Source organism: Triturus cristatus, chromosome 3_1, assembly GCF_964204655.1.
Source record: "Triturus cristatus chromosome 3_1, aTriCri1.1, whole genome shotgun sequence".
Lineage (NCBI taxonomy): Eukaryota > Metazoa > Chordata > Amphibia > Caudata > Salamandridae > Triturus > Triturus cristatus.
Window position 1 is genome coordinate 1,086,489,792 of NC_140583.1, and position 15,809 is coordinate 1,086,505,600.

The window sequence follows — 15,809 nt, forward strand, 5'->3', positions numbered from 1 at the left end:
CTAAGCAATGATTACCTTGTTAAATACTGGTTCCGCCCTCAGGTGGGCCCTCTGTGAGTTGTAAAGCATACTGGGAATCGTAGTCCTGCATAAAAATGTTTCACCCAATCAGTGGATTTGCTGCCTCAAGCACAAATCCCAAACAGTGTCAATGCCCCAGTCGGCTTTCCGATGCCATCTTAACAAGTTAGTTGTAATTTTGCATTAAAGCCCACAAGTCGTTGTTCCGTCTTTGTGACTGCAGATCATATAATTACAGCTAACAAGGTAATCATTGCTTTGATACAGCCCTTCAGATCCTTCAAGCTCTGGCCTGTGACCAAGGGCGGGGAGCCCGAAACGCGTTATGCCTGAAGAGTAATTCTCCGATGTAAAGTGCTGTGTCTGCTGTTTTTGAAATAAACCACAAGAGAAACTGTTTCGAGAGTGCGTTTTTGTGTGAGGACAATCTTTTGATGTGTGTGTGTGTGTATATATATATATATATATACACACACACACACACAAACACAAACACACACACGCACACACACATGCACGAACACACACACACATACACGCACACACACACATGTTTCCGGGCCAGACCTTTTTGATGTGCCAATGCTTGTTCAAAATATATTTTCTTACCTTGTGTCCCGTAGAGGCTGCTTAGACCCTGTGCAGAGGGAGAGTCTGGAAATGTCCGACCTGAACAGAAAAGTCCAAAAAAGTCTGTTACTACTTAAATAGATGTACTTACAGTGAGCAAAATGGGTGTGCCTCACTGCTGACCCAGAATGAGACTCCAGATGAGAAAGGACCCATTAAGTTAAGGAGGGGGTCACATTTTGGGGCAGCAATGCTGGACACCTAGCTCACACGTGGGGCATTCCCAATTCACACAACTACTCTAAGAAAGTAATTAAAATTTAGTTGTATAGATTTTTGTGATGCAAGCCATGCCACACTAGTCTACGCAAATTACGAATGAAATTTGAAAATCATGCTAAAACGCATGCCCAGAAGAAGGAGTCGCCGTCATACTTTTGGTCCCATAGATGCTGTTTAGAGACTGTGGGGAACTGTCTGTAAGTGTCCGACCTGGAGTTGAGGGTTGGAATGAGGTTCTGTTACCACCTGATGAAGAAAACACGTTCTAATCATTCATTTAATTATACTAGCTGTGACGCGCATGGAGAAAAGCAGCCGAAACCATGTTCTAAGATAGTTCAGTTGATGTGAATGTGTTTCGGACATAAAATAATAATTAAAAAAATTGTTAACATTTATCTTTCAATAGCAAGCAGAGGAAACATTGGTTATGGCTGGGCGTGGAATGGACTGATGCAAAATTTGCAACTATCCACATTTAAGGATAGTCTGGGCACAAAAGGGAAATTTAAATATACCATATGAAGTTTGCAATCTTCAAACCCACTGGAGATAATTTTGTCAACTAAACTCTGCCTATGGGTGACAATTCTGGAAAAGAAAAAAAAACATTTTTGCAGAAGAACTTTACTGCAAACCCATTTTTGCTTGCACATTCTCCTACTAAGTGTTTGTTTCTTCAAAGTTTGTTTAATGCAAACCTTCAATTATAGGTTTGAAAACTTCGTAAATTTGCAAAGTTTGAGAAGCTTGTAGAAAAACCTCACATATTTATCAGAGGAATAACTCTGTGCATCTCTAGCAGAAATCAGCCATATCGTATGGAATTAATTAATGGTATTTATTCTAGTCATCAAAGCTCTTACAGATGTTATTCAAGATGCCTTACATGTAATGTGCACACTTATTTGAAAATGTAGTAAACCGACTAATTTACTGCATGGTAAAATAGGGGACTTCTCCTGTTACATTTATGTATTGAAATCACTCTTTTCCTGCAAATTGTTTCATTAAAAAAATTAAGGTTACTTTAATAAATAATTTTTTTCAAAAAACAATTTGGTTTACTTAAGGATTTTTTTCAAATTTCAAAGGGCACACCTTTGCTGTGAAATCAGGATGATTTTTAATAAAGAAAACTTTTAGTCAAAGTTGATCAAATTTACTTTTGGCCAGATTACACTTTCCCAGACATAGTGCCAACCTTTGCTCTGCTGCCCACATATTAGATTAGTATGTGTATAGACCAGGAGTGTCCAATATCGGTCTAGGAGGGGTGGGTCTATATAAGATTTTCAGGATATCCTTAATGATAAAACTATATCCAATAATACTAAATTGAAGTCATTAACATCGTGCTATGTTAATAAACTGGCATGGATCCAGCCCTCTTGCACCTCCGTTGGACCCCCCGGTTTCAATGAAACAAAATATGTGATGGTCAATGAGGTTAGGAGATTTTGTTCCCCAAACAAGACTAAGCAAAGTACATTTTCTTGATGTTTAGGACAAAATGTGAAATAACTAGAATTATCGACACAGATGCTTCTGGACAATGTCATTTATATGATTAAGCAGATATTAACTCTGCAGCAATATGATGGAAAAAGATTTCATTATTAGAATTCAGGAAAAGTAATTAGTGTTAGGTATGTATAGAGATACACTTCTAGGAAAGTAGCATTTTCTATTCCCGAGATGGTGTCTGTGATTATTACTCTAAGTTATTGGCTTGTTTTTAAATTAGATAGCGGCTGAAAACTCACAATATTCTTTATTTACAATTAATGCCTATATATTGGTTTGCACAATATTTCCATCTAGATGTATTAGTTACACAATAATATAGTGGCAAAGGGTGAAATCTGTTCGGTTCAAAGTCCCTCTCAGCATCAGAATTTGGGCATCTTTCTTGTGATTATCAGAGAGGTAGTATTAGAAATCTTTGTGAACATTTCTGCCAATTTAGTTTTCAAACAGAATGACTACATTTTTTCTCGGGACCCCAAATAAAATCAGAACAGTTAGTTTCAACCTCTAAGATACCAAACAAAAATGAATTTCACCAACAGCATGCCTCTAAACAAGCTTCAACAGTGGCATTTATTTATATTTTCACCAGTGATTTTATGCTTATATACATTATCCTCAAAAGAATGCCTCTACCAGAGTTTTACCTATATATAATCCCACTGTCGCACTTCAGATTGTTGTTTAAAGTATTTTCACTGTACTTTTAACTTCTGTGCGACTGTGGAATGTGTCCCGTCTAAATACACATGGAATGACCAATTGTGGCTGCTCCTTCTGGAAGTAGTCCCATAGTGCACATGATTTTTTGATGCCTGACCCTGCTGTGCATAAAACAACTATTCACTGATCATTTGGAGCTTAAGTTCATTTCTTAAGGTTTATACATTGAGTTGTTTTCCAAAGAGATATTCAACTCCTGTCAAAGTTTTAACACGAAATTCAAATTTAATAATAAACTAATGCATTTATTCCTCCAGGTTATGATAGGAGCTCCGGGTTATCTGCCCCAATGCATTTCGGACCCTGTGCTTCTTCATTAGGGGTCCTTCGGAAAAATAAAAAAACTGTTAAACACAAACAAAATTTCCTAAGAATGCACTGGCCTTCAACTACCACTAAACCTGATTGTTACTTAACATCTGCTGAGAATACGCTTGATTAACTCTGTGCATTATAGTGACACCACATGCCGTGCAACAATCATCCTCAACACAGCAAAAAGAGCACAAAAGGAATTGAACCCTACACGTGTGAATGCAGTTGCTCATCGTACTTCACCTATATTACTAACAAAGTTATGGAAACTGAATCGAACGCAGCAGTTTTTAGTGCACAATGCTTGATACTTCCCAAAGCTGAGATGTAACACAGTTCGGTAAGGTACACTAATTCAGGCATAACTATGGTCAACTGAGGTTGTTTGCACATATCCAAAATTAGCGATAACCGTGGGATTCATGGCGTCAAACAGTAGCTGTGCCCCATAAGTAAAATTAATTCTACTCGTTAATGGGATATCATGAAAGTTAGCAATCACCGTGAAATTCAACAAACAAAACTTTGACTTTGCCCCATGTGTAAAGTTCACGCTTACCCGCTAACAAGAAGTCAGTTGTGCGTTACCCACGAAGCTCACCAAACCGATCAACTCGCCATGCAAAAGCCGATTGTTAAAAGCCAAATAACAAAAATTCTGCTATCTTTGAGAGTGTCCTCAGCTGTCTGGAACCGCAGGCAGTTGCCAACATTAGTAAATGGAGGGGGCAACCCAAGCCGCCGAAACTGGGAATTGCACAAGCAGTAACCCAACATTAAAACAAACCACTACAACCTGCTTTGCATGTCATCTAGAACATTACTCAAAGTCCTTATGTGCAAGATTTGACTGAACTGTTGCCGGCAATTGACTCCCTTCCTAAGTTCAGCATAAATTCCATTGTGGAGAACGCTTGAAGATTCAGAATCATGGTATCGATCAATCAAGGTCCTGTCATGGGCTTGGTTAGGTGTCTAAGATCTGCATATAGCAGAGTGGATCAATGCCACTTTGTTTTTTGGGTTTTGGATGGCGGGATAGTCCTTCACATAATCCCGGGTTGACGAAGAAGAAGAGATCCTGTGTATGTGGAGCTCTCTTGTTTCCAGTCTAGACCCTCTGAATACCTCATAGAAAGAGGTGAAGTAATGTGCGTGTGGTATGCTTGATGGGATGAGGAGCTGTGCTTTACAGGAAAAGCCGTAACTTGGTAGGAAATCCCATCTCTCTGGGGCACTTTCGGGTGAGTGCAAAGGTTTCACACCATTTCTGGGCTACAAGTGTGAGAACCATTCGCCCACCCCCACCCCAACTTTCTGTCCTTTGGCATTCTTTGAAGCAGTATGAAGTCCATAATGCCTTCGGTAGGTGGAGGAGAGATTGTTCTGTTGATATTTGATGATTAGAGGAAAGAATATAAGCATTCTGCGATTTACAAGCTGTGTGAGAAGCTGTGTACACCATGTGCACATCATGGCAGTCAAACTGAATTTGATTCACAATTTCTGAGATATTCCCTTCCTCCTGTTTTGGAAATGTATATTTCAACATTACTTTTGCCTAAAGCATGGTACAGAGATGTTCGAGGATACAGTGGCAGCAGAATGAAAATATGACACAGTACAAGACTGATTATAGCTTGAAACTTAAACTGGAATAATTCAGAAATACAACATTTTAAACAGAAAAGTGACAAACCCAGTTTCAAATTTATGGAGTGTCTTACAGCCAAGAACGGCTGATGTAGACCTTTTACTTTCCCCTTTATAATATAAAACATGTTATTCTCAATTGATCCAATGTTTAGCCGTTCTACATGGAGCTATACCAATGTAAGCGGATTAGGCCTGTAACTCGTCGAGAGCCTTTAGCAACCAGTATTGCTCTCAGCAGCAGGCTTGTAAGCTGCCTGCACTCTATTAAAATAGATAATCGTTCGGAAAAGTTCCAGCACCTACAACTCACCAGTACAATAAATCTGACTGCTAACTACATCACTTATTCAAAGCCATTAAGCATCCAAAATGATATCCTCTACTTCTGAACCAAAGCCAATCCCATCATTTAAAGCATCCGTAAAAATAACCCACACCCAAACTCAGACATACAGACTCACTCACGCTATCTTGAACTATAACCCTAATTCTAGTCCAACCTATAACCCTAATTCTATCCCTTCTTTTAACCCAACCCATAACACACGCAGCCATGACCTTTACCTTTGAATTGACCCAAGTACTGATGAGAATTGTACGTATTACTAACCTAACTAAAACATTTTAAAATTAATTGGATCTTTTAAAGCAGTTTCCAGGCTACAGTTTTTACAACAAAAGTTCATTTTTCTGACTTTTTTGATCCAAAATGTAAAAGTCGACCTTTAGGTAGGTTTCAATATTTCTTTTGAGCGCTTTATCCTTAACTTGGAACATAACAAGTGAATGATCCCTGGTCAAAGTAATAGTTCTGTATGATCGGTTGTAATAAAAAAAAAATGCATCACATTTGAAAATATTCAGTCTATTTGCCTCTGGGTCTTTATTTCTTATTTATACCCTGCAAAAATCGCATGGCTGTCAGTGTTAGGAAATTTCTTTACATGTTTAGCATTTAGGATTTTGTGGACACCCTATACTGCATTAAATCTTCGGGAGACTTAACCAACTCTACCATATGGATATGACTGCTAAATAACTAAGTCATTTTATAGATTTAAACTGGTACTGTACCTGGTGCAGACAGAAGGGAGTTAAACCGATTGTAGCTGTCGGGTTGGTTCCAACCTGAAGCGTAGTCTTTCATCATGTATCGGTTATCCGCTAGGGGACAGGGAACAGACAATAAATGTAGATCCTCACTAAATCATCACACTGTGACTGAAATGCCTAACCCGGACTCACACAAAACTACATCTGTAGGTTGTACATCTTGGAGACGTTTATTGCCTCCACAACTGTTGGTATGTATACTGTGCTTGCAGTAGCGGCTCGTGGAGGGAGTGCTGCGGGGCGGTGGGGTGGTGTGGGGGAGGGGCAGGATGGGGGTAGTAAACTACGGTATACGGCTGAACAGAGTTAAGTAACTAAATAAATAAAACGAATAAAATTGTGTGCGCTCCATCGCCACTTGCGAAGCAGCGCGCGCAACCACTCCCTCCACGAGCCGCTACTGTGTGCTTGATTCTATATGGTATACAAAGATAAAAATGCTTTTCCTCCACAATTTCAGGAAGTTGTTTTAACATTTACAGTATATGTGAGATTTAAAAAGTCTGCAAAGTTTAAAAATACTACTGGAAGGAAAATATTGATACTCATATGTATGAGACAGAAAACTGTAACAAAAAAACAAATCTTTGTGGTAAAAATGTGCTCACGATTTTGCAAGAAAATTGCCATCCCAAAAACGTTTAAGTGGGCAGAAATCTTCTCTTGCAAAGTTCGTCAACCTTATTTCTGAATCTCACCACAGATATCTCCCACATACTAGCCGCACTAGCGACGCAATTAATCATTCAAGGTTTACACTGTATCTATGTGTTTCCTTTTCTTATTGGATCAACTTGCAATCGATCAACCTTTGTATTGTGCACAGAAAAGTTGTTAACCAAAGCAGAGGTCATGATTTGGTTTTAGGCCAGAGAGGTGAACAAGAGTGTTCTTATATAGGATTGTTTAAGGTGTGATTTCTATTTCAAACTTAAGCTAAATATTCTAACATCACACACTGGGAAGGCTACAAAAGGTTTTTTAAAGTTCACAAAATGTTGCGTGCTTGCTGCAAAAAAGTTATCGCAGAATAGTTTTATCACAAATCCTGTATTCATTTGAGAATTCTCCTGCTTTATGTTGGTTGTCGCTATGCTTTTCTCCATAAAAAACATTTTCAAGACACTCTCTTACATTAAAAAAAAATATCACACCTGTAAAGCTTGGAAAGTTTTGAAAAAATCTTCATAAAGCTAACAGAACTATATCTGTGCAACTTCTTACATTTTGAGTGAGTAGTGTGGTTGTGGAAAACATATTAAACAACTCTATCTTGTGGTTTAGATGTATGATGGTGTATGGAATGGTCCTTAAGCACGGTTATCCACCTACAACAGGTAAAGGCGCAGCCGGTTCTGGTACAAGAAGGGTTATGTGTTATACTGTGGTTCTCTGAGAGACAGAGTAGTTGAGAATACAAAAAATGCACTGTGCAGTTCTGACGCTAACCAGTGCATATAGTGTAAGTCAGAGTATGCAATATGCTCACTCAGATTTTCCAAATGCAGCTGCACTACGTTATTTTGTAATGTTAGGTTTATAATCCAAGTAGGAATGTTTACCTCTTGATTCTGGAGCTTAATGCAAATGTTAAGATGCCCATAAAATTAGCCAGGGTCGTGCATGTAAATTATTGGCACTCACGATTGTTCTTCTCAATAAGGTTCCTGCTGAGGTCAGTCTTGAGGACTTTGTCCACGTGTTTCTTGCAGACACCTATCATGTCGTCTCTCAGGTTGCCCATGGATTGGGTGAGTTTATCTCCTTCAAGGATCACGGTATAGGTGGGAAGTGGTGGGATCGGAGGTGCATTTCGAATCACAACCTGAAATTCCTGTAGGGCACAAAGAGGTTCACAGATCTAACATCATATGGAACACTAATAGGTTCCACCGGGAGTGCAAAGACTCGCTTCCCACTTCAATAGTCTTTGATGCTTTTGGAATGTTCTGCTGCAGTGCACCCATCAAGCACCTTGGCCAACTTCCGAAATGCCAGCCTCCCAACAACCCTGGGTGAGCAGATTTAGAAAACAGAAAATCGAGACCTTTTACAAAAATAGAAGGGCCACAATTTTACATCATCCTTGGGGCACAGAATGGCAGCGCTTACTCACATAGTAACACAATGAGGTGCTAAGAAAGCAAAATGCATCTTACCTGCTCATTAAATTGACGTCTGCTAACAGTTGCCAACTGATGTTGCTTTGGACCACAAAAAAGCTGCTTCCCAATGTTTCACCAGGACATGAGACAAATTTACTGAAACCAGCCAGAACAGCAGGTGAAAAACCACGACTGTCCCTGCACATACGGGAAGCCTGGCTACCCTACAACAATTCCGCCCCACTATTGGTTATGCTATACCTAGAGGTGAGTGAAAGTTTCGTTTTGCCGGAGTAATGAGGTGAAATTCATAATTTTGCCTTTCTTAAAGTCATTTATTTTTAGACCAAGCATTTCTCTCATACATATAAATAAATATATATAAATAAATAAATATAGATAGATAGATATAGATATATATAAACTTTAAGCACCAACACAACCTATTTTTTGTAGAATTCACCTCGCTCTCCTTCAGACGTTTTATGATTGATCAAATGTTTAGAGACTATTTAAAGAAATGTGCGAAAGTGAAGTCACACAATTCCACAAACATTTATTGCTTGGGACCCATTGTGCCAGTACTTGAGGCACTTTCCAACGTTTAATCATGAGAGTGTGTGAGAGAGAGAGAGCAAGCACCTCTAATCAGCATTGCCGATGTATGCCCTTTGATGCCCACTGATGCTGTTCTTGACGGCTGCACTCAGAGAACAGGAAGCTAGAAAAAACAAGCATTGGCATAGCCAATAGGTCTCGCCTTTGGGACCTTATAAGTGTTTAGCCATGCAACCGGTGCATAACTAAACACTTATAAGGTCCCAAAAGTGAGACCTATTGGCTATGCCAATGCTTGTTTTAACTGCTGCAATCTATTGCAGCTTCATGGAGAACATCAAAGCGGCCGTGCGGCCGGGAAAGTGATCGCGATGCCGATCAAACATCAAAGCGGCCGCGAAAGTGAAAGTAATCGCGGTAAAGCGCGACGCGCACGACCGGGCACATGCACTGTAGCTCTAGGCTGGCCTGGTAGCACTTTTTGGAGCCCTCACAAAATGTCTTGCCAGACCAGCGCATGCACTGGGTCAGGCGAGACCTAAATAGGTAGTACCTGAAGAAAAAGCACTGCATCAGTAGTGAGGAGCAGCTTTGCCCCATCATGTTGCCGCATTTGGAGCTGTTCTCGCTTCCCCTCCAGCTCGTTCACAATATGCTCCACATTTTCCATTGCTTCCCGTTCCTTCTGGTCCAGGCCCGCCATGACCTCATCCCTCTGCCGCTGCAGCTCTCTCATCAGGTCTTTGAAGCTGTTATCCACCGTAGACTTCTGATTGGTTGTATAGTTCTGAAGTAGAGAAGATGCAAAGAGAAGACTGTATCAATAAAGGGCAGACATCACAACAACGATTATACAGTGGAACCCAGATGTGAAAGTACTGTAGAGTGTTTTCAAATCTTGGAATTATGTTTTTTATGGATGGTGAACCATGCGAGAGGCTCTTCCTAACTCTTTCTAATGACATCAAAGTGAACTTTGGAAGGCAGATGAAGGAAAGCATAGCAATGGGGTACAAAGCATACACTGACCTTTTGAGACAGTTCCTTGCCTTCAAATGTCCCATGAGACTTCCATAAATCTGCTACACCCAGCCTAAATTCCATGCAGGACATGGATTTGCTTATTTTGGATATGCATCCCAAGATAATCATTATTAGATTAGACAGAATCTTGTTTTCCCTAAAACACAAATGGAACGCAATTCGCTGAAACGCGTCGGTCCAATCTTGTAGACGAAAGTGACTGTGTGTATTTGCCATGGAAAAATAAACATAAAAATGAACCGTTTAAAAACTGACCTCAAAAGCAGTGGAGTTGCAGTTTGTTGACTGGGTACCGCCAGATTCAGTGTTCGGGAGAAGAACGCCAAAGGGATATATATATATATATATATATCGCTATAGGTGGGAAAAGTTGTGATATATATACATATATATATCTTAGCCACTGGCGGTCACCAGTAGGTAGTTATAGTTAAAAACCTAGTTCCATAGGAATTTTTTTTTGTTTTGGCAATAACTTTTGCGCTGTTTCCAGAAATCCGACGCTCACCTCAGCTGCTGTCTTGAAAGTTTTGTGGTGATCCATAAAGCAGGGGCAGAGAAAAACGGGGGGGGGCCCAAAACACGTTTTCCCCATGTTAATTTCCGTAGAGATTTTAGACACGACTAAGGCCTGGGCAGTGAACTCCACTCCATTTGGGCAGTTTTCTGCACTCCTCATCCGCGGAGTGCTGAAAACTCCACTCTGCGCACTGCAGCAGAGCTTTTTCCTTGCTCGCGCTCGCCAATGGTGGAATTTCTACTCGAGCGGCAGGAAGATCTGCGTGAAAGGCAATTCGCGCTGCACTCCGCCACTTGCAGAACTCTGCTGAGTTTTTTTTGTCACTTCGCGGACTTCCGCTACACGGAACTCCACAAACTATGCCCAGGCCTAGACACGACAACAGCCTAACCGCTGAACGGAATTACACTAAACTTGGCAGAAAGGTAGATGTCGGTCCAGAAAGAAGTACAGGCTCCTTTGCTTCTCTATTATTTAGCCCCCAAGTGACCAGGTTAAGGGGGCATGTGGTTTTAAATGAAATGTAAGGAGGGGGGCACATGGGGCCCACCTCCTTGTGCCCCAGGGACCAACCCCTGCCTGCGGCCAAACTGTACTATTAAAAAGGAAGGGGGGCCATTCTCAGCCGCACGGGGACTGCCACCTCCCCCGTGCAAGCCCTACTACATCAGAGGAGGGGGTGTGTGGCCCCCTCATGCAGCCATGCACGGCCCTGGGGACCTCCATCCTCCAGGGCCAGCTCCAGCTATGTCCCGGGGAGCCCACCCCTGGGACACAGCTGTTTGTGTAGCTTGGCGAAGCCACAGCAATCACTCCGCTTCCGGCAAGCGAGAGTGGATAAATGCTCTTGCTTGCTGGAAGCGGAGCATTCATGTGTTTCTCTGCCCGCTGTCAAGCGAGCAGGGAAACAGACAAATTTGTTTCACACACAGGGGGACTCCATGTTTAGCAGTTCACTGTGTGTGAAAGCAATGCCAGCTCCAGCAGAAGTTTGGGAGCAAGCTAGGACAGCAGGGGCCTTGGGGCTCCCCCCACAGTCCTGGGGAAACAGCAGAAAGAGTCTAAATAAAGGTCGGAAATTTGCAGAAAGAGGTAGAATAAAAGGTGAGGAATGAGCAGGAAGACACAGAATAAAGGTGAGAAAAGAGCAGAAAGAGGCAGAATAAAAGTTGGAAACTAGAAGAAAGAGGGAGAATAAAGGTCAGCAATGAGCAGAAAGGTGAGAAATAAGCAGCAAGAGGCAGAATAGGGGTCAGAAAGGAGCATCAAGAGTCAGAAATAGATGTCAGAAATGAGCAGCAAGAGGCAGAATAGAGGTCAGAAACGAGCAAAACAAGGCAAAATGAAGGATAGGAACCAGCAAAAAGAGGAAAAATAAAGGGCAGAAACGAGTAGCATGAGGCAAGGTGAGAAACGAGCAGAAAAAGGCTGAATGAAGGTCAGACCCTAGTAGAAAGAGGCAAAATAGAAGTCAGAAACAAGCAGCAAGAGGCAGAATAAAAGGTCAGAAATGAGCAGAAAGACGCAAAATAGAGGTCAGAAACTACCTTGCTGAGAATTTCTGGGGTCTTGTCTGTGGCCCCTCCCACTTCCTCAACCACTCTGGACAAGACCTCCTGGCATACTACTGATAGGGGGATTGCCTCTCCTTGGCTGTTAAGGGTTGTTGGGGCCAAAAAAACATATTTATGTGACAAATAGGCCCCTGACAGCCAGATTGCTGAGGCAGCATTGGAGGCCCTGCCTCCTTTAAAAAACACTGGTTGGAGGATGAACTCCCCATGGCTGCTGGGGGTCCTTGAGGGCCAAGAACCCCTATTGTTGCAACAAGTATGTCCCCCCCAGTCTGAGTGCTGAGATGTCGGAGGCCCGCTCCCTGTCTTAACCACTCTGCACAGTGGCCTCCTGGCTCACTACTGGTAGGGGGATGAACTCTCCTTGGCTGCTGAGGGTCATTGGGGGCCAAGAACCCCTATCGTTGTGACAAGTAAGTTCCCCACAGCCGGATTGCTGAGACATCATTGGAAGCCCCGCCCCCGTTCTCAACCACTCTGCAAACGCCCTTCCTGCTGCTTGGGGGATGAATTCCCCTTGACTGCTGAGGGTTGAACAGCCGCTGACGAGCACCTGCCAATGGGGAAACAAATCTGATGCGCGAATTGCTGTATGGGGGTGTGTGTGGTTGTATGAGTGGCTGCATGGGTGAGTAGTTGTATGAGTGGCTGTATGGGTGAGTGAGTGGTTGTATGAGTAGCTGTATGAGTGGGTGGGTGTGTGAGTGGGTCTGGATAAATGAGTGGTTGTGTGAGTACTTGTATGGGTCTGTGAATGGTTATGAGTGGTTGTGGGATTGTGTATATAGGAGGTTTTATAGGGGTGTGAGTGGGTGTGTGAGTTGTTTTGCAGAGTACGTCATCAGTGATGTCACTGGCCATGTCATGAGTGATGTAATATGTGAGGTCATAAGCAGTGCATTGCAAAGGCGTAAGTTATAGCTCAGGTAACTATAACTGCTGAACTTCATTGGTTTTGTATGGGTGATAGCTGAGCCGAACTATAACGTCCCTGTAACCTTTGTTTTTATCAATGAATTTCAAAGGTTGTTTTAACGTTAAATAAGATGCCCATCTCAATGCACAGGTGTTGAACGCAGGGCCTGGCCTAGCATTGTGCTGCCCCCACCCAAGATTGCTGATCCTGCCCCCCCTACTCCTTGCCATCCATTGTCCAAGTCCATAACCCTGCTCCCTCATTATAGCCATGTGTGGCTGTTGTTCTGCCACTGCCCTTCCCGTCTCCTCTAAACAGTTAGCTTGCTGCCTCATCCTCCTCCTCCCTACCCTCTGTTGTATGAGTCCCTACACCAGCCCCCCTTCTTGCTTGATGTCCCTGTCCACTCCTCCTGCCCTCCGTTGCCCAAATCTATGCCCCATTATTTCCCTCCTGCATAGCCTCTGCTTAGCTTGCTGCCCCTAACTCTCCTTCTCCCTGCCCTCCGATGTCTGTGTGCATGTCCCTGCTCCCTTCTTTTTGGCCAACGTATTCCATGGACCTGCCACCCTCCTATCTACTCAGAGTGTTCTATTGAGCTGCCACTGCCCCTCCCACCTGCCTAGCATGGTCAAATGGTGGTCGCCTGTCCCGGCCACCTCCATTCTGCCTGTCCAAGTTCCATGCCCCTATCCCCTCCCCCCTGTCCTCTATGGTCCATTTTGCTGCCACTCCCTTCTTCCCTCCATGATCTGTTGTGCTACAACTGCTCTTCCTGCCTGCCCTGCATGGTCTGTTATAGAGCCCCTTACCCTGCCCTATTGTGTCTGTCTTCAGCCCCTACCTTCCCTTCTGTCCTCCTTAGGCTTTGTGCATGCCTCTAGACCTTCCCTCTTGTCCACCATGGCTGTTTTGCTACCACTAACCCTCCTGCTTGCAATGGATGGTCTTCTGTTCTGCCACATCCCCTTCCACCTGCCCAGTGTGGTCAGTTTACTGCCCCTGACCCTCTCCCACCTTCCCTCTGTTGTCTGTGTGTATGCCATTATAGTCTCATCGTTGCCCTCCATTGTGTGTTGTGCTTCCAGTGCCCATCCCACCTGCCCTCCATGGTCCGCTTGCTGCTCCTGCCCTGTCCCCTTGCCCTCCGTTTTACATGTGCAGATCCCTATCCCCTCACTTCTACCTTGCCTGGTCCATTGTCATGACCCTGCCCCCTCCCCTTCATGGTCCATTATGCTGCAACTGTCCCTCTAGTTTGTCCGGTATGGTCAGATGGCTGCCCTTACCTCTTTCTCCTCTGTTTTATGTTGTCCATGTGGATGACCCTGTCCCCATCCTATTGCTTGCCATGGTCCGTTGTGCTGCACTGCCATCCCGCTTGCCCTGTGTGGTGTATTGTGCTGCTGCAAACCCTGATGCCTGTTCTGTAAGGGAAATTTGGTTCCTCTGCCTATCTCCTTCCTGCACTGTCTATGTCCCTACCCCATTCTTTCTACCTTTCGTGATCCAATGTACTTTACTTGCACGTATTTTGACCTTAGATAGCAGGAGACTTGGAAAGAAAAAAAAAGACCTGGAGAATTGATTTTCCCTGTAGACTTACACTGAAAAAAGGGGGTTTTAGGCAATTACAGATAAAATAAAGCCCTTTTGGGCTTAAAAACATTGGGAGTCTACTGCCTGAATTGGGTCTGTTGGCATGTATGGTTGCACTGCCACTGCCTCTTCCTTATGCCCTCAATTGTCTTTTATATTGCCACAGCCTCTCTTGCCTGTTCAGCATGGCGTGTTTGTTTTAGCCCCTCTTTCCCCTGCCCTCTATGGGCCGTTGTGCTGCACCCTCCTCCATGAGAGGGTCTCATTCTCATAGAAATTATGGTTAATGCTTTAAACAACTAAAATGAGGACATATTTTCTGAGTTCCAGTTGATTACTTGATTATATGTTACACTTAAGGGAGAGGATGTGGTGTTACAGCCAGAGTTGCAGACTTCGCAACCCGGGAACCAGGTTCGAGTTTTGGCGTCAGTTCGACATCCTGCGATTCTGGGCAAATCGCTTAATATCCCCAAGCCTGAAACCAAAATGAATGTGTCCTTATGAAATATAACTGATGCTCATGTAAAGCACTCCAATATTCGGGTCAGGTCTGCGCTTTATAAACCTACAAAAATAAAACAATTAAGGGCCTCAATTATGGGTTCTTTGCCATAGGGCAGCGCAGCCCTACGGCAAAAGAAAAGGGCAGGAATGCGCCATATCTATTAGATTCAGCGCATTCCTGTCCTTTTCCCCTGTGCAGGGACACAATGGGCTGCCGTGCGACAATGAAGGCACCTTTGAACCATGGTGCAAGGGTGCATGCTTTGTGAGGATGATTATTTTTGTGCCGGAAGGGAAACTTTCCTGCACAAAAACAATCACAAGAGGCTTTTTCCTCTTTCTATGTGTGCTGCAGAACGCAGCACGAATAGAAAGAGGAAAAATTAGGAGAAAAAGATATTTCTTCTCGTTGTGCCTCCCTGGGGAGGCGTACGTTTTTGGCGCTGCCTACGACTTATGATTTCAATCTGGGGCAGTGTCAAAAAGCCATGGATGTTGTGTGAACGCCCCAAGCAACACCCATGGAACACCCCTTTGACACCGTTTTCAGGATGACAGGGGCACATATTTATAAGGCCATGAAAAGCCAAGTAACATGGCTTTATGTGGCCTTATAAATATGCCAGTGGCACATGGGCCACCGGAACGTCACGAAAGTGACGTTCCGGCAGCGCAATAGTGCTGGTACGGCTCATAAATGAGGCCCTAAGGTTTTGCACACTTCTGTCAGTGGGCTATACTTGCACTTTTTTTGGGTGATATTTGTGCTATATCTG

At 43.3% G+C, this 15,809-nt stretch overlaps 1 protein-coding gene across 4 annotated transcripts in view; it reads right to left on the reverse strand.

The window, feature by feature from the left end:
• TRIM29 (tripartite motif containing 29) overlaps positions 1 to 15,809 on the reverse strand; it is a 60,839-nt gene that overhangs the window by 19,502 nt on the left and 25,528 nt on the right. For 2 of the 4 annotated variants that reach the window (XM_085645950.1, XM_085645951.1), the window contains exons 3-7: positions 9,427 to 9,660; positions 7,855 to 8,044; positions 6,172 to 6,261; positions 1,027 to 1,119; positions 631 to 690 (exon numbers count right to left, since the gene is read on the reverse strand). In XM_085645950.1, the coding sequence (XP_085502076.1) occupies positions 631 to 690; positions 1,027 to 1,119; positions 6,172 to 6,261; positions 7,855 to 8,044; positions 9,427 to 9,660 (667 nt within the window). The remainder of the gene's footprint in view (positions 1 to 630; positions 691 to 1,026; positions 1,120 to 6,171; positions 6,262 to 7,854; positions 8,045 to 9,426; positions 9,661 to 15,809) is intronic. The other 2 variants (XM_085645953.1, XM_085645952.1) reach the window with 1 other exon arrangement.